General features: G+C 42.6%; 1 protein-coding gene across 1 annotated transcript; it reads right to left on the bottom strand.

Annotated features, from left to right (window-relative positions):
• Positions 1-187: 187 nt before the first annotated feature.
• Positions 188-20,118, bottom strand: FGF2 (fibroblast growth factor 2). Its single transcript, XM_035112016.2, has 3 exons — positions 19,463-20,118; positions 2,143-2,246; positions 188-373 (listed from the first exon to the last, which is right to left on the bottom strand). The coding sequence occupies exons 1-3, from the start codon at positions 19,647-19,649 to the stop codon at positions 188-190; spliced, it is 477 nt and encodes a 158-aa protein (XP_034967907.2). The 5' UTR covers positions 19,650-20,118.
• Between the last annotated feature and the right edge of the window lie 4,840 nt (positions 20,119-24,958).

Below are 24,958 nucleotides of genomic sequence, written 5' to 3'. Positions count from 1 at the left end.
ATTCACATACACACATATATGGTTCCAGGAATAAAAACAGTTAGAAGGCTTAAAACAGACACAGTTCTACAATCGATCTGCAAGTGCCAGCTGATCCTGGCAAATATTTGGTCACATTTTTCTGTATTGTGGCAAAGCAGAAGTTTACCACTGTTGTAGTATATTTTATAGACTCTTGCCACTAAAATCAACTCTTGGCAGACATCGGAAGGAAAAGGATAGCTTTCTGTCCTCGTCCAGTTTTTGGTCCGAGTTTATACTGCCCAGTTCGTTTCAGTGCAACATACCAATCACTATGTTTACGAGATCGATATGTATTGTAGTTATTAGATTCCAAGCGTTCAAAAAAGAAGCATTCATCTGTTATGTATTTCTGAAAATGAAGGAAGAAAACATTATTCATAGTCTGCTACCGTCATGAAAAAGTCTAATCAGAAGGATTTAAGACTTGATCAGTGTTCACACCCATTTAGCAAAAGGATAATATGTGTATACAATCAGAACACTATTTGTTTTATCTTTGAAGCTCCCATAGATAACATGCTCCCACACACCCACATAAATGAAAACTTCCAAATACTACTTCCAAATTAAAGAGCTAGTTAACAAAAAAGATTTAACAGAACGGCTTTTTGTAAACTAGCTGTCTAATTTCCTGATCAAAGGTCAACACTGCCTTATGTAACAAGGAATGGAAAATATTTAGTATTTATACACGTTAAGCGCCCACCCTTAATAGAGATAAGGTATGTGCAAACTTAAACACACTTCCTTAAGTGTAAATTCCACTGAAATCATCAGCTGCATTTACATGGAATGCTAAGCCAAAAATCCTAGTTCAATATGACAGGATATTTATTTTATTAAATTTTGTTTACTGCCCTTCATCCGTAGATCTTACGGTAGTTCACAGATACGCACTGTGTGCCCCTACAGGAAGCCCTCCTCTAGTCTCTTCACACAAGCAACTAAACAAGCCAGGATTCAGCACTCCATAATATGTAACCCTCAGCGCTAAAAGCTTCAAAACAGACCAGGATATGATGCCATGTTTTAAAGTGGCTTAATATCCTGGCTTGTTTTGAAGCCGTTAACAATACTTTCTGGTTTGCATGTAACAGTAAACTACGGTAAGCGTTGAATCCTGGTTTGTTTTATGAATAGGGCTGCCTGCAAATGCACATCCCTTGTCTAATCCTGGATTAGTATTACATGCAAAGGTAATGGTAAATACTTCTGAGTGGACATGTATACTGTTGTGCTGTCAGTCCCATTGAAATTAATTGGGCACAAACTACAAATTGCCCATTTCCATCAGGGATATGGGGTGGAATTTTTTTCCCAGAAAAAGTGTCAATAAATTCATTAACAATAATGAAGAGATGATACAAATACATTATTAGGCAAGTTTTGCAGTTTCAAAGTTTTTAACTTTGTTTACTCAAAACAAGGCAAATAAGCATGCTAAATCAGATTATCCTTGAGGGCACCAGAATTTTTTTGATGCAAACTAAAAAATTTCTAATACAAAATGTCCTGGAAAATGCACATTACTGATTTTGATTAGACTTAAGCACAATTATCTCTGGATTCCGCCAGTGTATTTACTACCATATTTTTATTTACTGACATCCATTACTAACCCACACTAATGGTAATGTGAATGCTAAAATATACTTAAAGAAAATATTGCTTAACCCCGGCCATCAAAGATAGCCCCAAAATGGAAGTACAGTCAAACTTCAGAACTCGAATGGCTCTGTACTCGAATGTTTTGGCTCCCAAACACCGAAAACCCGGAAGTAAGTGCTCCGTTTTTTGAACATTCCTCAAAAGTCAAACGGCTTCCGAGGTGTGTTTTTCATTTTTTTCCATTTACTTTGCAGCCAGCCCATCGATCCTCAGTTTTCGAACGTTTCAGAAGCTGAACGGTCTTCTGGAATGGATTACGTTCGAAAGCCGAGGTTCCACTGTACCACAGTGGAAGTCCAAGAAAGGTATTAATGAATGCCTACAGGTGGAGCTGTGTTCTCCTGTAACTGCACCAAATTCTGAGAATCTTTAAAAAGCATTAAAGGCATTCCATTACATCTAGCTCCACCCTAATATGAGAGGGAGAAAGAAACAATAGCATTTGCTTACCAGTGCTAACAACCGGCCATCTTCATTCATAGAAAGGAAACGGTTTGCACACACACCTTTGATTGACACGACTCCTCTCTCTTCTGCCTGAAGCAGCAATTTGACTGGATAGGAAGAAAGACAATGTCAATGTTCAAGTAATTCCCACAAAGTGTGAGCTGTCATCCATGGGTCACTCTCAAGGGCAGATCCAACAGCTTTGAATTACCCCAACCATCTGATCCAGCCTATTGCACTACAGAATTTATAGGTTCTTCCTCCACATTTGGAACTTCAAAACTGCAAACTTAGTAAACTATAACATGATTCATACTAATTTGTACAAAGTCTTGACCTAACAGAAATATACAGGGCATTTACATTTTACCTCCAAAACAGTTCAAAATGGCACTAGGATGCAAACGCCTGTTAAAAACATTTTTGTGGGTTAAACCACAGAGCCTAGGGCTTGCCGCTCAGAAGGTCAGCGGATCAAATCCCCACGACGGGGTGAGCTCCCGTTGCTCGGTCCCAGCTCCTGCCAACCTAGCAGTTCGAAAGCACCTCAAAGTGCAAGTAGATAAATAGGTACCACTTCGGCGGGAAGGTAAACGGTGTTTCCATGTGCTACTCTGGTTCGCCAGAAGTGGCTTAGTCATGCTGGCCACATGACCCGGAAGCTGTATGCCGGCTCCCTCAGCCAGTAAAGTGAGATGAGCGCCGCAATCGCAGAGTCGGTTCACAACTGGACCTAATGGTCAGGGGTCCCTTTACCTTTATTCAAATGTTTAAGAAAGTTGATGTGAGTTCTGATCTGCTTTCAGTCTACTGCTGTTATTTCAACTTTTCAAATGTCTTAAATTATTATTGTTAATCCTTCTAAGTGATAATTCTATTGCTTTATCTTTTCGTAAACCACTATGAGGTTTTCTGCAATTAAGCTGTTTGAGAATTTTATGAAATAAATATAATCATACAGCAAACAAAAAGCATTAAATGATTCCTGTCTCACTGCATTTTCCTCCCAAATTAGTTTAATGTATTTTTTTCTGTATGCTTTTCAAAACCTGCCAGTATTTGATGGAGAAGATCCTAATCATTTATCCTGGAAAACAAAGCTCAGAACTAATCTACTTCATTTCACCAATGTTTAAATTGCCAAGGACACTTAACGGAAGCAAGGAAAGAAACCATCTTACGGTTGTGTATCACTTAATATAAAACAGAAACACTACTCTGAAATATCTTTATAGCCCATTTTCCATTTTTTCCCATGTACTACCAAAGCCTGTTTAGTCATAAACAGACTCTTAAAAGTGATTCATATAAATTGCTTTCAGACCATTATAATGGATTTGATCTTAAGAACTATACCAAAACTTACTAGACATAAAATATTTGTTGATGCTACTTAAACTGAATGCGCTCCAGAAATTTGAAATGCAATCTTTGCTACTGACAAAACTGAAGATGCAGTGCACTTTTCCAAGGAGTAAACCATAATTAGGTAAGTGTACCTGCATCTTTCCCCCCTGCAGTGGGAATGCGATTTTGATCTGGACAATAGTCAATGGACAAGCACTATTTTCTGTTCAGCACTGCAGCATCCCCAGGCTGTCCCCCCACCCCATGCCCTTAGCAAACAAAACCATCCGTTCTTTGTTATACCCATCTGTGTATAATGTATTGTTTGCCCCGCGGATACTGGTTTGGGAATTGATTGCACTTTATACCTTATATAAGGACCCATGTGGCGCTGTGGGTTAAACCACAGAGTCTAGGGCTTGCTTATCAGAAGGTCGGCGGTTCGAATTCCTGCGACGGGGTGAGCTCCCGTTGCTCGGTCCCAGCTCCTGCCCACCTAGCAGTTCGAAAGCACATCAAAGTGCAAGTAGATAAATAGGGAACGCTCCGGCGGGAAGGTAAACTCCGTTTCCGTGTGCTGCTCTGGATCGCCAGAAGCAGCTTTGTCATGCTGGCCACATGACCTGGAAGCTGTCTGCGGACAAACGCCGGCTCTCTCGGCCTATAGAGCGAGATGAGCGCCGCAACCCCAGAGTCAGACACGACTGGACCTGATGGCCAGGGGCCCCTTTACCTTTACCTACCTTATATAAGATAAGGATGTTATGAAGGCATAGATACATCTTTAATACCAATCTGAAAACCTGTGCCCAATCAATAAAATTGTGATGGAGGAGGGAATGGGAAAATTTTCTTTTAGATAAGCCCTGACACTTCCTTATATCTATTTAAAGGGGAGGGGTGTACGTCTATCAGTCCTAGCATCTGCCTGGACCAGGGGGGGGGGTTTCAGGGGGAAGCAGAACGCATTGCCCTCCCCTGATTTTACTCCAAAACATTCTGCTGCTGTACATCCTTGGGCTGTGAGGGTAGGGAGGAAATGGTGCTCATCTACCCCTCGGGAGATTCACGATACTCTTAAAAAACCACTTGCCAACAAAGATGTGAAGAAGACACAGTATCAGTACTTTCATGGACATTTAAGATGATACTAACCTAAATGGGCTGGACATATATGATAAACTTTATGTGGTTTAAATAACACTCTAACTTGGCTAATGGGAAATGACTTTGGTAAAGGTGTGTTGCATCCTCTTCAGCTAAACAACAGTACTATTGAGAGACAACCAAACCTCAAAACAGTATTATGAAACATAAGACTTGCAAATTAAAATTTCACTGCATCCTCAGATGAAGTTATTTACAGAGATGGTATTAAATCGTAGAACCAAAAAGCAGATGTTGAGTTTGGAAACCGAAACCCATTCAACACATAGGATAACATTTTGAAACTCAAGTTTGTATTAACTGTTTAACTCAAAAAACCATTACTTTTGACAATGTGAAAGAATTATAGCTATTTGTTTACTGGCAGCATAAACAGTACCATGTAGTTGCCAAATTTTTCAGAGGAAAAACAAATACATGACCAATTGAAAAAGCAAGCTATTTAAACAGTGGAGAGAAAAAGGTGAAACTCTAACTTCTACCTTTGCTAAGAAGTTAAAACGATGCCCTGTATTCTGCAAACAACATTCTACAGAAGTGTGATGACCAACTTTATTCCGAAAAGTCAGAAGCAATATTATTACACTTAACTGGGGGAAATATTATATTTGGCCTACATTTTCTTCCTTTCTGCCTTCTTTAAAATTCTCAGAGTCTTATGGCAGGAATCCCTTCTCATATCTGACCAGATGTATTATCCAAATGGATATATTGAACGCTCAAAAGTATGAGATAGCTTTCAACGTGGTTTAAAGTGGAGTGCTTTTAAGTTTGTCTGGCCAATCTAAAAATGTCCATCAGAGAATAAAACCATTCTTTTATACCCACTTCCCAGAGTCTTAGTTTTGTAGAGCAACATGTTATTTCATTCCGTTTTCAAAAAATAGGATTTTTAACATACAGTCTGAATGCCAAATGGAAAATATATGTCAGCATTATAATGTATTAAAATGAGAATAAATAGATGGTCAATGAAAGCTACTAATCATCAGGTGAGAGAATAACAAGAGGACCGTTCACACATACAGTAAAACTAAGGCATGCTTTGTTCAACTTAACTTATTATTATTTATTAAATTTATATACGTACCACCTTTCATACAAAGATCACAAACTATTATTAGTTTGTTTCCTCCCACCAAACAATGAAGCCATGGATTTCTTGTTGGTTTACAAACCATGGCTGATACTAAGTGTAACTAAAACTTGGTGTTCTGTTTGAACCCAACAACCTTGCTTAATCATTCTTTGTTTGACCACCCCATTCCATGGGACAAGGGCAGAAGGCAACAGCAGCAGAAAAACAAGCCAAGCTTTGGAGAAACAAGCCACAGCTTGCTTGCTAATCTGTAAGATGGCACATGGTTTGTCAAACTAATGAAGGTTAAACTAAGTCACCACTGGAGCTAAGTGTTTTGTTGAGCTAGGGCTCCAGCATATATTAGATCAGGCTTCCTCAATCTTGGCCCTCCAGATGTTTTTGGCCTACAACTCCCATGATCCCTTGTAGTCTCTAAACATCTGGAGGGCCGAGGTTGAGGAAGCCTGTATTAGAACAAAGCAGAACATGTTTGGAGTTTGGATTTGATATCCCGCTTTATCACTACCCGAAGGAGTCTCAAAGCGGCTAACAATCTCCTTTCCCCTCCTCCCCCACAACAGACACCCTGTGAGGTGGGTGGGGCTGAGAGACTTCAAAGAAGTGTGACTAGCCCAAGGTCACCCTGCAGCTGCATGTGGAGGAGCGGAGACACGAACCCGGTTCCCCAGATTACGAGTCTACCGCTCTTAACCACTACACCACACTGGCTCTCAGTTATATTAATGAGCCAAAGATTAGAACGACTTTGAAGCAGATGTGACGGGGACATAAGAAGTGGAAGGGGAGAAAGAGAGACATCATAAATATTCTGTGGAAATAGAGAATTGGATGGTTGAGGTGGACGGGCTGCAGCGGTAGAGCACTTGCTTTGCATGCAGACGATCCCAGGTTCAATCCCAGTTGGTGTAGACAAGACTGCACTAGATGGACCAATGTCCAAATCAGCAGCTTCTTCTGGGTGAATTGCAGAAAAGGCCTCCCACAGTAAGTGCCCCAATGCCCTTAAAGATGGGCATACTGGGCTACTGGTCACCTGGGGACTGAACAGCAATAGGTGCTTGGATACATGTTTTACATTCAAACTATGAAGGGATCACTCAGAAGGAGTGTGACTATACTATGTATTTACTTCAGTGCATCTTTTCTTGAAAGATGAATGCTGCGTCTCTTAAATTAAAGGAAGCCCGAAGTTATTTGATTTTGCATCAGCTTTCCAAGTTATAAAAAACCTTCTATTGTCCATGCTTTCCTATATACAAAAAAGATGTACAAGGATACAGGTGCAACAGACTTTGTACTTTCATTATACAACAGAATTTCTGTGAAAGGCCTCATTTCAGGGGAATGCTAACAGATAATTTGGGATTAGCTGGCATATCCTGCAAATATCCTTCTGAATGAAAAATGGGAGCTGTTCAGTTGTGGTTATTTTCTGCTCATTGCCAGCTTTAATTTTTATGCATTACATAACAGTGGGAAACACTTCTTCTAGCTAGTACAAATGACATAATGCATGTAACAAATGCATTTATGCTTTAGAGTAGCTATTTCTTCTAAAAAGCGTTTACAACTTAGCTGCAACAAGTTGTCCCCCGTGTTATAGAGGCCGTGTTACAGAGGCAACGAGTTAGTTGTCCCCCGTGTTTCAGAGGCCTGACTGGCCTCAACCAGAAGTCGGGTGCTTCGTTTCATGCTGTGGAACATAGTCATACCTCGGGTTAAGTACACTTCAGGTTGCGTACTTTCAGGTTAAGTATGCAGCGGACCCGGAAGTGTTTACTTCCGGGTTCCGCCGTGTGCACATGCATGCTATCGCCACTCGGGTTAAATACTTTCAGGGTCCGAATGGCACCCCGGAACCAATTAAATACTTAACCCGAGGTACCACTGTACTTTCATCAGAGATTCGGAAGTGACCTTTGCTTTTCACATTTTAGGTGACTCTTAAAGATATAGATATAAATATTTGCCAACAGGCCTATGTAGTTGTTAAGAAATTTTGTGGAGAAGCCAGTCATTTTAATGGTGGTTTTGTAGTGCTTTTAATAACTTTTCTATGTATAAAAACACACTCTGAATTGTATATTGGTTATTTCTGTAACGGTTCTAACAGCACAATCCTATGAATGTTCAGTTATAAATGAATTCCATTGTGTAGAATGAGGCTAACTCTTTAGTAAGTGTGTGGAGGACTTTGGCCTCATAGCACAATTCTACACCTACCTACTCAGAAATAAGTCTTACTGAGTTTAATGGAGCATATTCCCAGGTAAATGGGTATAACATATGGGATTGGGTGCATACTTTTTCCTGGAAGGAAGCCTTATCAAACACAACAAAACAAACAGGCATAGGATTGTTTTGTAAATCTGGTAAAAGCAATCAGTACATATTTTGTTTCCAAAGCACCTGGTTTATGAATAATGTTTAAGGTGGTGGCACTGAAAACACTGTCTCTGGGCTGAGAACCAAAATGCCTGTGACATTTATACTGAGAATGAGTTTCCATACAACTCCTACTTCCAGAGGCGAGGAATTAATGAATTGTCAAAAACACGAACAACTTACACATTGTTTTTAATGGCACTCAAATATGCCTCCCTAGGAATCCTTCCCTTTTCATTCAGTTTTGCTAGTTCTGCCCTTCAAAACCTAATGCATATTATGGCACATAAGGAGGACAGGCACCTAAGACTGCAATGAATTCAATGACACTTACTTCTGAGTAGACATGCCTAAAATTACACAGCGAGATTCACACCACTACCAGAATCCTTAGCCACAGCTATGTCTCCGTGATGGATTTCTTGTTTTGATAAGCACGGTTATTTATTCATTTCAATGTATATCCTGCCCTTCCCCGCCAAATAAGGCATACAAAATAATTTCAAAAACATAATTAAAAATAAAATAAAGCATATTTTAAACTTCTAAAAAATAATTTCTTGGTTGCCAGTAACCATATCTTTCAGCCACCAAATGGTAAACAGGAATGTTTTTAGATTCTTCCTGAATGCTAATAGTAAGGGATACAGCTGCACAATGGGAACTCAATGGGAAATCAGAACATCAGAATCCCAGCAATATAAACTGGAGTCCAATATAAACACAATCCCTGTACAGCTAGTTCTTCATTCTCCCACCCAAACCCCACACAGCTAAAATATTTTTATATAAGCTGCTACAAAAACTTAGCCCGTCTTAACACAGTTTTAAACCCATTATCAGCACTTAATATTGTCAAGCCTAGCTGCCTCCCTGCCTCCCCATCCCTTGTCTTTTTTTAGTAACTTCTGTGATCATCCTGTCTCCCAAATATCTGCATATCAAATAAAATGACCAAATAAGAGATTATTATACACAACAAATCAAAATCCAGGTAATGTGAGAAAGCAAGTAAAAAAGTGTTTGAATCTTACAAGGAGAGCAAAGAAGGTAAAGAAAAATCATATACACAATCTGAACTCTCTCTAGCGTGCAACTAATTTACATCAACTGACAAAATAATCAGCAAAACACTTCAGTTTACAAGAAGGGAGTTTGTGTACTCACTGAAAAAACCCAGGCTGCACGTCCCTGGATCAATGACTACCATTACTACCATCTCTGCTACGGAAAAGGCAGTTCCAAGCCAAGAGTTCGAGGCCCATCTCCAACATATTTGCAGAGGCCCTCTAAGGAAAATCCTTTCATGAGGCCCCTGCGTGACATACACTGCGGTTAAGTAACTGGGCCAAATGCATATAAGTTAAATCTTGCTCCTGCACATTCAACTAAAGAGCACAGGAACAATTAATTGGGAGTCTTCTTTGCCTGGTACTAGAAAGCAGCTAAACATACCTCCAAGAACTAATATACTCAGGGAAGGATGCTAAAAGATGTGAAATCTGGAACCGAACTCAATGAGACTCACCTCCAAATAGACACACATAGGATTATACTGGAAAAGTCACTTCACACAATATAAACATACACAAATAGGCAAAAGGGCTCGCCAACCATAGTCTATGTAGGGCTTCCAGATGGAGCTTTCAACGCAACCCAGTGGCTACTCTCCCACTGTAAGTAACAGCAGCTGACTTTCTACACTTCAGCAGCGACAGCATTTTTTTACATATGCATCCTGCTATGGTCTGTTCATACTGGTGGCTGTAATACAGCCAACATGGGTAAGTAAGAGGCAGGGTGTCAAATCACATCATTTCAACATGTTGGTTTAAAAAAAAAATCAATTGCTTCATTTGTGCTAAAGCTTTTTTGTTTGTTTAAGAACTACTATTATATTACTACTTTAATCATGTTTAAAGCAAAGGGGGGAAGTGCATTTTAGTGGATATATATATATATATATATATATATATATATATACACCAGTATATAAACATCCTGCTAAAATGTTGCTTACTAGAAGGGTAATTGGGGAATCTAAGGTGTGACAATTGGGTTCACAACCTAACCTGTCCCCAGAACAAGTCAAAATCAGACCTTTTCAAAAGGATGGGGACAGTGGCGGAGGAACCCTCTCTGTCACCCGGGGTGGGACGCCGAGGGGTGGGGCAAACTGCCCAGTGACACATGCACAATGTCCGTACAGACTGCGCATGCGCAGCATCCCGTACAGTCGCCATGCAAGCAGCAGCCCATGCAGTCGCCCATATGGGCACCATGTGGACGTGGCATGAGCGGCGCCCACACTGACTGCGTGCGCGCCTCTGCCGCTCTACAGCTGGGGGGAGGCAGCGAGCCACTTTGTCACACCCCCCCCCCAGGCAGTGCCCGGGGCAGAGCACCCCCTCCAACCCCCATACGTCCCTGGATGGGGAAAAGCAGCACAAATGCCATCTATACCTACAGTTTGCTTTGCTGTTCCATTCCTTCGATAATGTATTTTGCAAGCTCTCGCAACAATCAGAAGAACAGGGTAAAAGGTAAGAGACTGCGGTGAGCGGGGCAGGGAGTCTCCAAAGCCATTTACAGGTTCCAAAATCAATGCAACACCGAAATATGCTCCCCAAAGCAGCAAGAAGTCACCAGAAAATTTGGAGCACCAGTATGCTTCCAGCAACCAACTCCTGCCGAGAGGCTATCACATTCTCAATCAGCTACAGCCTTCTAACACGTTTCAAGGGAAATGTTAAGACTATGATTCTGTTATATAATCTGAGAGACATTTAATATTCTAATTTTCTGAGATTGTGAATTTGGGGTATTCTTCAGCTGTACGCCATGATCATCACACAACAAATAAAGGCTTGACATGTCTCACTTTGCATGTCATGAGTCTATCTCCTATATTGGTTTCACCTTTTAAGTTATTACTGAAATAAATGAACTTTTCAATGATATTCTATTTTTTTTAGTTTCACCTGTAATCACCTTTTTGATTGCAAGGAACAGCAGGAGAGTGGGGAGCCTTAGCGGGGGAAAATGATCAGAGTAGAACAGGTTAAGCAGTCTTTCTGCCTCACTATTCATTCTTCCAGAATCCAGTCAAACTGGCAGCCTCCCACAATTGCTTTCCTTTAAAAAGAGAGAAAAAGAGGCATCTGCTGTGTAACATCAAGCAAGCAGCTAAGGATGACATTTTCCTGGGAATCTTACAAGGACTGGGGGGGGGGATGACAAGAATTGTAAAAAGGGTTAATATAAGAACTGGAGAAAAAATGAGGTAGAAAGGAGATGGTAGCTGGAGAGAAAGAGTAACTTCTAGCTGCTGCTTCTTTTTACAAAAACAGGGTGGGAATAAATGGAAGAAGGCAAGATGGACAATGAAAAAAGGCAATTTAAAATGAGAGGGGAAAGAAGAAAGAGCGAAAATTAGCAAAAGGGAAGGAAATTATTCCAACAGAACATGCTTTGGCACTGAAAATGGTGAGGGGAAAAAGGAGAGTTTATAGTGAGAGAAAGAACAGGAAGTTGAGGGTGCAGGATGAGAGAGAAAATGAGTTTTTATTCATCACCTGGTAAGGGTTTGGGCTGCAAATGTTGAGCATTAGAAAGTCAAAGATGGAACAGACATTATGGAAGCCTAAAAGTGGCCAGCATGGTACCCTTGAGATATTGTTAGACTACAGCTCCCATCATCCCCAGATGACACAGGCAGTGGCTAAGGATGATGGGAGCTGTAGTCCAACAACATCTGGAGGGCACCACATTGAGTAGCCCTGACCTAGATAGCGATACAACATTCACTTGAGAAAGCAGAGTAGAGAATACTGTAGAAAATGTGAGTGATCAATAACCTTTAGCCTTGGGCCCTCAGAAGAACAAAAAGAAGGATTGTAAGGAAGGGATAGAATAGGAAGAAAGTGGGACCATAAGAAATTATGAACCCCAGTTTAGGCGCAACCAAATAGCTTGATAATGAAGTCAATGAACTAACCTGGTTAGAGTATCAGGCTTTTTGTCAGAAAAAAGGACTCTGAGAGAAATGTGAGCATGAGGCAGAATTACAGGTTACCTAACTTTTGGTTACCTAACTTTTCCTTAAGAAAAAAGACATCCTTTCCTGAGCAGGTAATCAGCACTGTCAAACCGGACAGCACCAACCATATGTTCCACACTGCACAGGGCCCTAATCCATAAACAAGCATCATGTAAATGGTTCCAGTTGCTGAACACAGGAATCAAGCCATGTTTGTGCACGTGAAGCTTCTATGATGTTAATGTATTATCTTCTATTAATTTTTTGCATTGAAATTTTTATTTCTGAACTATGTGTTGACACATTGAGTATGTGCAGCTTTTGGAGTAGACAATTAGTGAGCTGGCAACAAGCCAAGTTAAACAGAGTATGTTAGGAAGTCTGCTTGGAGACAGGGAAGCATAGCAACAGGTGGTGATTGGCTAAGTTCTCCCTTATAAGCAGTATGACACAGCAGTTTGTCGTTGGAGTTTAGAGTTTGGAATAGGAGTTTGAATCTTGTCTATGTATATAGTAACTTGTACAAAAGCTGTGCTTTATTCTGCTGTATATAATAAAACTAAACAAAAATCAAGTTACTAGTCAGCAAGTTCTGTTCCTGGTCGTCCTCCTGGAATTCACTGACTTGGCAGCTGGTAGCAAGAGTTATGGTTAAGATCCATCAACACTATGTTGCAATTTTAAATGAAAAGTGGCAAATAAATGGCATAAATAAATAAATGGCAACACAAGTCCAAGTCCAGAAAAAGCCCGTGCAGGACAGTTGAATTCCAAATATGAACTATTGTTGCTGAGCACAAGTAATCTGTCATATATGAAAAACCACAATGTTTACTGTCGGTCTCAAAACAAGGTTCATTGACTGTGCCGCATTATTAGTTTTGTTTGGGGTTTTTTAAATGCACTCTCAAATATATATTAATTGGATATTAATGCAAACTATTTAAGTGACATACATGCTGTTGGTATCTGTCTGTCTTGAGAGACAATGGAATGCACCTCTGGGGGTGAAGTCAAACCGCTGTGTCTGCAGCACAGAAGCAACCTCCCTGGGGCACAAGCCTGCGCAGTGTATATAGAAGTCCTAAGCTACCCATATGACAAGACCCCAACCTCGGACTCACTGATGTGGTCCAAAGAAAAACAAAGCAATATGTTTGACACCAGCTTGGCTGCAGGGGTTGCCAGAAAGAGGCACACAAGGCACCATCCAACTGTCTTAGGGACTCCACTCCGGACTTATGTGTTTGCTCCTTAGCCTTTTCTTCTCACAAAGATATCCCGCAAGGCAGCGGAGGTTTAGGACCAGAGTTTTCCTTCTCCTAGATGGGCTACCTTCCCAGGTTGATGAGCCCCATTCTCACCCACCCACCCATGATGTACATGCAGAAACCGCCTTCTTGACCATTGGACCCACTATTGGTCTCATCCACTCAATTGGCCGTCTTCACATGCAGGAACGTCCCAAACTCACTGAGGGTTTGAGACCCATCAGCAAACCTCACCTGCTTTAGAACACTTCTGCTTTAGGGAGGCTTTTAATCTTTAATCGGTTATTTTATTCTTCTGTTGGAAGCCGCCAAGAGTGGCTGGGGAAACCCAGCCAGATGGGCGGGGTAAAAATAATAATATATTATTATTATTATTATTATTATTATTATTATTATTATTATTATTATATTCTAGGTTGCCATTATTTCTAGGGGGCATGCAGTCTCCTACCAGCAAAGTCAGGTTGTGTAATTAAAATTGATTTTGAGTTCTTGAGGAATAAACTTGCTTCCTCCCAAAATTAGATTTTTTTTGCAATTTTTTTAAAGTAAAGGTGAAACCACTGGAAAGTATGGGGTAACATTTGTTTGACACACAACGTTGTTTAACCTTCCTGCAAAAACAAATCAGAATGAATGCCTGATATTGCAGTCTAACCTCCCCATAAATTTTGTGCAAACAAATCAAAATGAATGCTCAATAAACAGGTCACTGGAAATCAACACTAGTTTCCCTTAGGCTGTACTTTATTGTTCTTTTAACACATGGACACCTTGCCTCCTATCCCTTGCTGGGGGTGAAATCTAGCTAAGTCATATTTTCTGATAACCACCTAGAATTCTCAGTTCTTTAGCATACACAGACAATATAAACTTTGTCCAACGCAAGTATTGCCTCAGGGCAACCTATACGGATAGCCCAACACACAGGAATCTGATAGGAAAAAGATAAAAATATATTTAACACAGAATACTGTTACCTTGTTGTAGATAACTCAAGCAGACTTGTGATGGAAAAATATATTATTAAGCCTCATGCCACTCTGCATACATTTTACCAAGTTTCAATGATGCTCCTTACAAGAGATCCCTCAATATTTCAGAACATGTTTGGTGATGGACACATACAAAGCAGAAAAAACTTGAAAAGGGTAAATGTGGAAGTGAGGGCAGAGTAGGGAAATGGGCTGGGATATTTTTGTGTGTGTTTCTTGTATTGTATGTGCAAGTACCACAGAACCCTGTGCTTCCACTTTTTGGTCAAAAACAACAGCTTTGAGGACAAAGTAATATATCAACTTTCTGAGAAAAACTCTTGCTTACAAAGGAATGAACAATTAGGTCAATCTGTGCTTTTAATCTTTAGCACATACTAACTTGCAGTGATGCAAGTTACTGTAAGCACATCTCTTCAAAGAACTAATCCACTAATGAATTCTTATCTCCCGGAGATCTCTTGTTTCCGATATACAGCTGAAGTGCATCTAAAATTACAAATAAATATTTACCGGCCCTGCAATGGGGTGAAAAGATTGTGAATAAATTATATATTTCACACACTCAAAAATACAAGTGTTATCCTTTATCATAAACATGAGCAGTGTAAAAAAAAGTATTATGCTTTGTTCTGTAATCCATTTTATGTGACCAGTGTAGGGGGAAATGTAGTGAGGAAATGAAGTTAACACACATGAAGGCATGGAATCAGCATGGGTGTTTTAGCACTGCTCTGTATTTTAATACTTTTAATGTTTCTTTGTATGGTTGAATATAGATTCGGCTTAAATCAGCTGAATCTTTGCCCAGACTTGTTTCTGATAGCAGGGAAAAAAACTTTCCAGAACCACAGTTTCTGTTCATGGGAATTAAACTGCAACAATTGTAATGTCTGAAGGACTTAACACCCCGATCTCCTCAGAATCCCAGGCTGAAGCTAGCAAATTCATATATGACTCACAAAGATACATAGATCTTTCCAACCTTATCCTTTTGTCACAGAAGCACCCTACAACTATACTTAATATGAACAAAACTGATATTATTAGTAAAAGAGAAACACCCAGGAGTATTTTCACATGCAATACAAGAAATACAGTATTCACCCACCTGACTACCAACACCTCCAAATCCACATTAGCTGTTTGTGGCCACAGTGATGCTAATAACTGTTCGCCCAGCTTCCATTCCCTAGGAGCTGACAGATGACTTACTTACCATCGAGTCTCAATGCACAATCTAAGGAAAGACTGCTGCCCAATACTCTGATAGTATCCCATCTCTTCCCCACTGACCTACTAATTGCTTCCTCCTCTAGCCCCCCAAAGGAGTTATGCCCGCAATCCTGGCTACAAGCAACTCCCGTGATTGGCTGCTCACGAGGCCCCTGTCAACCAGAGCCCAGCTGAGTCAAGAGCCCTTGCCAACATTCCTTTGTTCCCGATCCTGGAACCACCTCCAGAGGCTATGAATTTCAGAGTACATGGTGCTGTACTAATCTACTTAATGCAAAATTAGATAGATCAATACTCTGCCTTAGATTTAGACTTTCCTTTGGATTGTATCTACTCACTGTTTCTTCCATGGTCCTAAATAAACTTCCATTGAATTTCTGGGCTATACTGGTTTCTGGGCACACTCAAAGGCTGTTTACTTCCCACCAACACCAACACCATTACTCTGCTCCTGATTTAAAGTGCTTGGGAGGTCAGGACAGTTAGAATAGAATCATAAAGGTGGAAGGGTCATCTAGTCCAACTCTGTGCAGTGCAGGAATATTATTTGCACAACAGCAAAAAGGGCTTGAATTCACAACCCTGAAAATAATTGGCTCATGCTCTACCGACTGAGAGACTTGGAATACGGCTCACTCAAATACACCCCCTTAACGCAACTAAGAATCCTGAACCCCTTACCCAAGATAACAAATAATCAGGTGGCAGCAAGAAGGGAGAGGTGTAGGATGGGACACCCATTGTTTGTGAGCTGCACCAGTGTATGGGGTGTTAAGAAAGGTATGGGACACGGGTGGTGGTGTGGTCTAAACCACAGAGCCTAGGGCTTGCCGATCAGAAGGTCAGAGGTTTGAATCCCCGCGACGGGGTGAGCTCCCATTGCTCGGTCCCAGCTCCTGCCAACCTAGAAGTTTGAAAGCACGTCAAAGTGCAAGTACGGTAGCTAAATAGGCACCACTCCGGCGGGAAGGTAAACTGCATTTTCGTGCACTGCTCTGGTTCACCAGAAGTGGCTTAGTCATGCTGGCCACATGACCCAGAAGCTGTCTGCGGACAAACGCTGGCTCCCTCGGCCTATAGAGCGAGATGAGCACCGCAACCCCAGAGTCATCCGCGACTGGACCTAATGGTCAGGGGTACCTTTACCTTTTTAGTACCTCTAGTGGGGAACACGTCATGCTCCTTCTGTGATAGTTTGTCCACCTTTGGTCCCCATGCTCTGCTCTACTCAGCTCATCTGTGGCTCCTAGAAGCTGTCAACATGCAATGGCAGCCACACTCTGGGAATCGGCTTTGACTAGCTTGCTAAACCAGATGAGGGTAGCCAGTGGGACTCAAACCCATGGTGAGTTAGGGACTTCCCCTGCATGCAAAGACAGGCTCCAGTGAAATAAGCAGACAAGCCCAATGGTCAAGAAGGTGGCTTCTGCACAAGCTGCAGAGAGAAGCGATTCTGACCTAAACCTCTGCTGCCTTGGAAGAAGAAGAGGCTACGGAGTAAACCCTACACAAATCAGGAGTGGAGTCCCTAAGATGGTTGGATGGCGCCCTGTAGGCCTCCTTCTGGCAGCTCCTGCAGCCAAGCTGGTGCCAAATGTATTCTTTTGGACCACATCAGTGAGACCAACATTGGGAGGGCCTTGTCACCCCCAGAGATGCATGTCATTGTCTTTTGAGATAAAGGTAAAGGGTAAAGGGGCCCCTGACCATCAGGTCCAGTCGTGTCCGACTCTGGGGTTGCGGCACTCATCTCGCTCTATAGGCCAAGAGAGCCGGCGTTTGTCCGCAGACAGCTTCCGGGTCATGTGGCCAGCATGACAAAGCTGCTTCTGGCGAACCAGAGCAGCGCACGGAAACGCCGTTTACCTTCCCCGCCGGAGCGGTCCCTATTTATCTACTTGCACTTTGATGTGCTTTCGAACTGCTAGGTGGGCAGGAGCTGGGACCGAGCAACGGGAGCTCACCCCATTGCAGGGATTCGAACCGCCGACCTTCTGATCAGCAAGCCCTAGACTCTGTGCTTTATCCCACAGCGCCACCTGGGTCCCTTTTGAGATAGATGGATGCAAAAAACACAGGAGCAAGTTCACCAACATTACCTGACACATTTAGAAAGTCTAAAGAATCTATTAAAAGGAGTTTCACTAATTCCTAATAAAATGTAAGCAGACTAGCAAGAGAGTTGATACCATATTTTACAAGCCACAAGTCTTCTTGTGTTACCTACATTAATCCCACAATAACTCTGTGTTAAATGTACCAATAAGTCATTTGCAAATACAGTATGAGAACACTGAGGCAGACGGAATCTCCATAACATTAAAAATTACTGTATTCCAATACAGTTCTAAAATTACAGGATTCTGTGTTAAAAGCAGATTCTGCAGTCTGAACATTCCAATACATATTATGTTCCTCAACTAATATTATTATCATTATGAATGCCAATTCATAATTGGCATTCATCACCCTGAAATTCAAGTGCACCTAATAAATTTAACATTATATCTGCATAGAACAATGTTGCAACAAAAAATATTTTACAAGTCACCCAATAAATCAAAGGAGGAATAATCTACAAACACCAGAATCCAAAAACTAGCTTTCTTCTTTTCTGTTCTTTTTAGGTACAGCCTTCTTTCCTCCAGTTTCATGAGTTTGTCACCTCTTTTAATCAGTTTCCTTTATTTCTGAAAAAGCTTAACATAAAACCTTCTCATTCTCAAAGCAACAATTGTGTCCATGACCAACAAGCCTCTCTGCAATAATGCTCATGGAATGGAATAAAGTATTAGGAGCCAGGGCGGGAGCGAAAAGTTATACAAGCCTTGGGATGAAAGAGATTCTGTGCTTTGAGGAGCATGTCTGGGATTGTTGGGAATCCTAGGACTGGTGCCCATGGCATGAAAGGCAAAGGTAAATGATACACAGATGCTACAGGAGTGTGCATAATGCAATGCCGAAATAAAAATATAGAGGCTGGGGCAAGTGAAAAGATGAGGTGGAGTTACACCACATGAGGAACAAAAATGGTTCAATGAAGAAGGGACAGAACTAGGACTGGTTATGTAGGAAGGACCTCAGGTGGTGGCAACAGCTGAAGGTGAAAACAGGGAAGTCCATCTCTGCTGGATGTAACAGTTTCTGAAAGCAGTGGACATAGCAATTATTTCCAGCAATTAGGGGGAAACTGGGAGAAAGTGGGCGATGGGTGATGTTAAACAATGTTAGTGCTAGGTAAGAGCAGGGAACCTCCTATGGATGGGGTGCATTCCTATACACAGCTGGGAGACAGATACATTGAACTCAATGGGACTTCACCTAGAGATTTGTTATACAGGTATCTGCTCATCTGCCTTTTGCCCACGGGTGGCCTTTGTAATAAACTAGAGGTGAGGAATCTGTGAGCCTCCAGGTGTGAGCCTCCAGCACCACTGACCATTGGCCTTGGTTGGGGCTGATGGAAGTTGGGAGTCCAAAATCTAGCCTGCCACAGGTCCCCAATCCCTGCTTTACTGGAGGGAAGCAGTGCATTTTAAGAATATTTGTCATAGTTATTGTGCGGTGGTTTGGGGGGGGGTGGTTGATTTTTTTGAACCTTCATAATACCCAAAGATAACCTTAGGAGAAATCACCTGCGCGAAACCACAGCCAATGTTCTTTAAATTAATTGACCCTCGGGGAGTTCTAAAACATGGAGGCGCCTCACTCACTCTGGTTTGGGACTGAGGGTGAGGCCAGCGGGTTTGAGGGCAGAGACGGCGGGCCGGTCGGTACTTACTGTAAGGGTCGCTCTTCTCCCGGACTCCATCCACTCTGCCGTCGGGGTTGATCCTCAGGAAGAAGCCGCCGTTTTTGCAGTAGAGCCGCTTGGGATCCTTAAAGTGTCCGGGCGCGAAGGTGCCGCCACTGCCTCCGCCGCCGTCGTCGGGCATCGCGGGGAGGGTGGTGATGCCCGCCGCAGCCATCCCCGCCGAGGCCGCCGCTGCCGACGACGGCTCCCCGCGGGGTGCCCTCCCGCGAGCTCCCGCCGCCCCTGCGCCTCGCCGACGGCCGCCTCGGCCGCGTCCCCCCAGCCTCGCGCCCCGACAGCGGCTTCTCCCTCGCCCGCCCAACCTCGCCGCCCGACGGCCACCTCCGCGGGGAGGGCCGGGGCTGACGGAGAGGCGAAGGCGCCCTCTCGCCCGCCTTCCCTCGGGGCTCCCTTCCCAAGTTCTCTCAAGTTCGTTGCTGGAGCTGCGCAACGCGGAGCCTGGCCCCTCCAAGAGACCTTTCACCGGAGCCAGCCAGCCAGCCAGCCAGCCAAGCCTCTCCGGCCCAGCACGCCGGGGAGTCCTCTGGCTGAAAACTTGCTGCTGCCGCCCAGTGCGCGGAGAGAGAGGGCGCAAGGAGGCAGGCGAGGCGCTGTTGCAGCTTCTGGGCTCACCAATGTGCGGCCCCTCGACCAGGACTTATTATTTACTTGTTTGTTCCCTCCCCTCTGTCCCTCCTCCGGCCTCCCCCCACATCCCACCCCTCCGTGTCTCTTTGCTGGGCCGCTTCTCTGCCTGCTGTCCGGTGCGACGGGGAAAGGAGGTGGTTGGTTCTGCTGCTTTTGGAAACTGGCAGGGATGGGGAAGGGGGGAGAGCCTTCCCTCCTCCGCATCCCTCCGTGTAACTCTAGCCTGCCTGGCGAGCGCTTGCACAATGCAGCCGCCACTTCACCCCGGGCCAAGTGCTGCTCGGCTCACACACAACAGCGCTCTCCTTTTCCCGCCGTACCGGCCTATGCAGTTGCAAAGCGGCACAAATTGCTGCGCATTTCCCAAGCTTTGCAGCCGCTGCTCCAAGAAGGCGCGCAGCAAGGCAGCGGGGCCGTTGTAAAGGTGAATGTGCCAAAGGGACATTCAGGCGCCCCACCACCACCCAAAAAACCCTCCTGCCCTGGAAAGCCAGCAACCTCCCTCCCTCCCCTCCTGTCCACACGCGAAAAGCGAAGCAGCAGCAGCCGTTCGCTGGATCTACTGTACCAGCCGGAAGCAGGTGCGTGCAAAAAAAAAGCGCAAATCGCTCAGTGGACTCAAACAAGTGAGCTAATCGCACTCTCCGCGCTAAAGGCAACGCACATAGATTGCTAGCTCATTTTGTGCTTCGAACGGAATATGAACCACTAGTCTCAAGATGGTAACGCATGGGAAGAAGAGTCTTTCTGAATTTCCCAAGTGATGCAGCCCGGAGTGAGTGAGGCCTGCGGATAATTCAAGAAAGGGAAAAGGGTGGGCGTGTGTTGGATATGGCGAAAGCCTGGCTAGCACCCCCGTAGCTTCGGCTCTGCGAAAAGCCCAAGTGGGAGTCAGAATTAAAGTTCAAAAGTGTGTAGAACTCTTTTTAACTCTTGCATGAGCATGGAATTCCCTTACCAAGGAAGTTCATCTGTCCGACTCCCACTGTAATACTTCAAAGAGTATTTGCGTTGCATTGTTTAAATAGATTGGAGAGCTGGCTGGTGGCTGTCTCTCTAGCTGGAGAACTGAGGAATGGACTGGCATTGCATACGCTTGAATTTTCTTATTTTGATCACTGTATATTTATAGTCAATTATTGTTTTTTATTATTGTGCCTATTAACTTTATTGCTCACCGCTTGGAGTGCAGCGGGTTGTAAAGCAATTTATAAACGTGACGTGGTTAGATGGATGTCATGGCTCCTTCCTTCCCTCCCCCCTTCCTTCCTTGCTTCAATTCCTGAGATGAGGAAGTAGGAAAATCCATAAAGAGGATCCAGCCGAGTCATTCTTTGTCTATTCCAAGTTGATAAACATTCAAGTAACACTGAAACATGCCCGGGCAAGATCTAGCTATCCCACATTCCCTTAGTGGGGAAAGGAATCTCACTTCAGACAGTTGGAATCATTGGGTTAGAAAGGATCGCCACCTTTACACTACCTATCCAAATTTCACCAAATAATGGTCCAACCATGACAAGGGAGTGCATACCATAACTTCAAATTCTGTTTGGAAATGAACCAGCATATAATGTAGCTATTTATTCATTGGTGTTCATGTAGCTGGCCTTACCCTAACCTACAGCCAACAACCTAGCAGCAGGATTTTGATCAAAATGACATTTTTGAGAGGTAGCTTTGAAGCAGCATTGTGCAGGGGTCAGAGTGTTGGACTAGGACTAGCTACTCCCAGGTTCAAATTTCCACTCATCCATGAAGCTCGTTGAGTGACCTTGGGCCAGTCACAAACTATTCTCAGCTTTATACATGCACACTGCCTGAGAGCCTGGCAGGAAAGATGTACCTAATAAAGTAAATGTACCTAATAAATAAATGCTCAGTCACATAGAAACACTGGTAGCAGTAGGGCATGGTGCCTTATAAATTCACGGTATGCTGGTATGCTAGTTATCCTTCACCCTCCTGTAACCAGTTTTATATAGTACTGTACATGAAAATACACACCATTTCTCACTCATAATTCTCAAAACTCATGTCTCAAAGATGGTGAGCTTACTGGGCAATCACAAGGCCAGGTTTTGTACTGGACAGAAAATGTCCAATAGACTTCCAGAATGCTGTGCCAGTCGAGAATTTGGCGTGTATTCCTATGAAATGGACAAAGGCCAAATATGCAGTCATAGTTGCTTGCAAGAAATTAAGGCTCTGCTGGAACATGGGAAGAGCTTGTATCGCCAGAGAATGTTATGATCCAGAAACAATGGATTCTCCTGTAGATTGGTTCAAACCCAAGACTATATTAAAACTGCATGTTTCTAAAACCAGCAACAGAGGTTCATACAGAAATGTAACCTGGCTTGAATTTGAACATTCTAATAATAAAATATATTGCCAAACAGCAACAGTATACATGGAAGCCACAATATTCTCTCGTTTTAAAGAGCTCTTTAAAAAGAGTGTTGTGAATTTCATTAGAGTGCCTACTGCTTAAGATGGACATGTAAGGACATATTTCTGGCCCTGGCCTGGTATCCATTAAAGACAAGACAATGTTTTCTTCCTGGAAGTGGCATCTTCTTGTGCAATGTTCAGACCAATATGGAATGCGCTATATACTATAGAAGAGTGGTTCCGTTGTTTGCATATGCTATGATATGTGGAGATATACTGTAGCCTAAGTATCTATGGGATAATATTCTTATTTAGTTATTTATTTATTTATTTATTGGCAGAAAGTAACCAGTGTTGCATGGGAATTCTAAGAAACCAAAATATACTAAGATTCATAAATTGATAATGTACCGTAATTTGTTAGCGTCTAGTAACGGTATTGTAGAAGCCCTTGTAACCCAAGTCAAACTGGAACATACCCAATCGCTGTTGTGGTTGGAACCTGAAAGAAACAAAACAGAGAGGCAAACTGCTTTTTATGTAGAGGAGGAGGAGAAATAAGACAGAAGATACATAGAAGGAATATATTATGTTTCAGGGGGGGAAACCCAACTTCAAGTCCTTTTTTATAAATAGCAGAAGAACCTTAGACACTTGGGCTTTCCAAGAGAAACAAGGATAGTACAAGAATTCAACATTTCTGCCAAGTAATAATATTCTAAGTTTTCATCAACACTTAGGAAAATACATCTCTATGCTAGCATGACACATGGTATTCTGATGATGTGCCTTCTTTTCTTCTTTCTTTCTTCAGCGCTGGAAAAATAAGCGGAAACGAAGATGTTGCCATGGTTAAAAAGGAGAAGCCAGAACAGCATTTCAAGCTGGAAAGCTGCTGCCAGTTGGTCTACGGGGCAAATGGTGCCTCTGGGAGACACCTCTCTGGGGCGAGGTGGGGTGGGGGGCAGCTCTGAGATCAGGGGCAGCAGCAACTGCTGCCCTGAGGACTCCCAAGGAGAGGGGAGAGGAGAGGAGGCGGCTGAGGGAACACTCCACAAGGGAAGGTGTTCGAAAAAGGGTGAGAGGCTGCAGGCAAGGAGAGACATAACTTGGATCCTGAGCCCCACAGGGGTGCAGCAGAAATAATGTAGTTGGTTAAGGGAGCCATGAACTCAAAAAGGTTGAAAACCTCTGTCCTATGAATTAAATGTATTCTAGAAAGAGAGGATCCCTCCACTCAATATATTGTGATATCTAGTCTTAGACTAACCCTTGGCGCAACAGGACTCAAACTCATAATGATGGCTGAGCACATCACAGTCTGTGGTTGTACTTGGTGACACTTGCGGTATTAACATATGCATACTTGTTTTACATTATATGTGAGAGCTTTTCATCATGGCGGGGGAGCATGAGCAAGCCAGGCAGTTATGTGTGTTCTGGTGTTCAGCACAACTAATAAAAGGAAATTAACTGTGATAGATATAAGGAGGTGATTGGTTGCTTGAACCAACTTTTTAATATTCAATGCTAGGTATTGTGCTGAGGGAGAGAGAAATGGCAGCTGCTTGATGCTGAGAGCAGCTGCTCGGTTCAGTATTGCTGTCACTGGAGAAGCCTATGCAGTGGAGAGGGATTGCTGGAAGCTGTAGCACTGCATAATTTGACTGCTGTACATCTGTTTGTTTGTTTGTTTGTTTGTTTTAATCATTTTTATTAGTTTTCCGATAAGAACATCCATTTAACAAATCCATCAAATTATAATCATAATCCAATTAAAAATAATAAAATAAAAAACAGCCAAATTACAATCCTAATTATTTTTTCCAGGCTTCCCATAGTCTGGACTTCTGAAGTATATCTATATTTTCAATTCTGCCTTCTTCTTGTTGTTCTCATATTTTCCACATTTCGATCTTGATGCTTTAAAGTTAACCGTCCCTTGCTGTGGGATTCTCAATCATGTCAAAAATCATATATCCTTTCATCCATCGGGTACAGCTTTATTTGTGTATATATATTTTTTCAACAGTCTATTTGCCAGTGCAGCTTTTCCTGACTTCATTCCAATCTTCCAATCCGGACTGTTGTCCAAGCCTGTCGTTTGAAGTTTAATGATGCAGTAACTCCCAAGTTGTTAAATTGTTACTGTTCATGATAATTTCCCAGTGTTAAATTGTTAAGCATATTGTTTGCAATATTGCAATGCAAATGAACTGTATTCCACAGATATAAGTCATTTGGCAATCAATCAGCTTTCCTGGAGACCACACACACCCCGCGAGCTCTAGAAGGGGGGTTGCTAGACATCCATTTAGCCTTCTCTCTCGCTCATGATGAGGAAATTCTGCAAACAGGTGCACTGAATGTTGTCCCAAATTGTTATTTCAAGTCATTATAAAGTCAGCTAGCAAGTATTTCCCACTTCCCTCAAAAAAGGGA

This window comes from Zootoca vivipara, chromosome 9, assembly GCF_963506605.1.
Source record: "Zootoca vivipara chromosome 9, rZooViv1.1, whole genome shotgun sequence".
NCBI classification, from domain to species: Eukaryota; Metazoa; Chordata; class Lepidosauria; order Squamata; family Lacertidae; genus Zootoca; species Zootoca vivipara.
The sequence above is the reverse complement of the archived record's forward strand: the minus strand, read 5'-3'. Positions and strand labels throughout refer to the sequence as shown.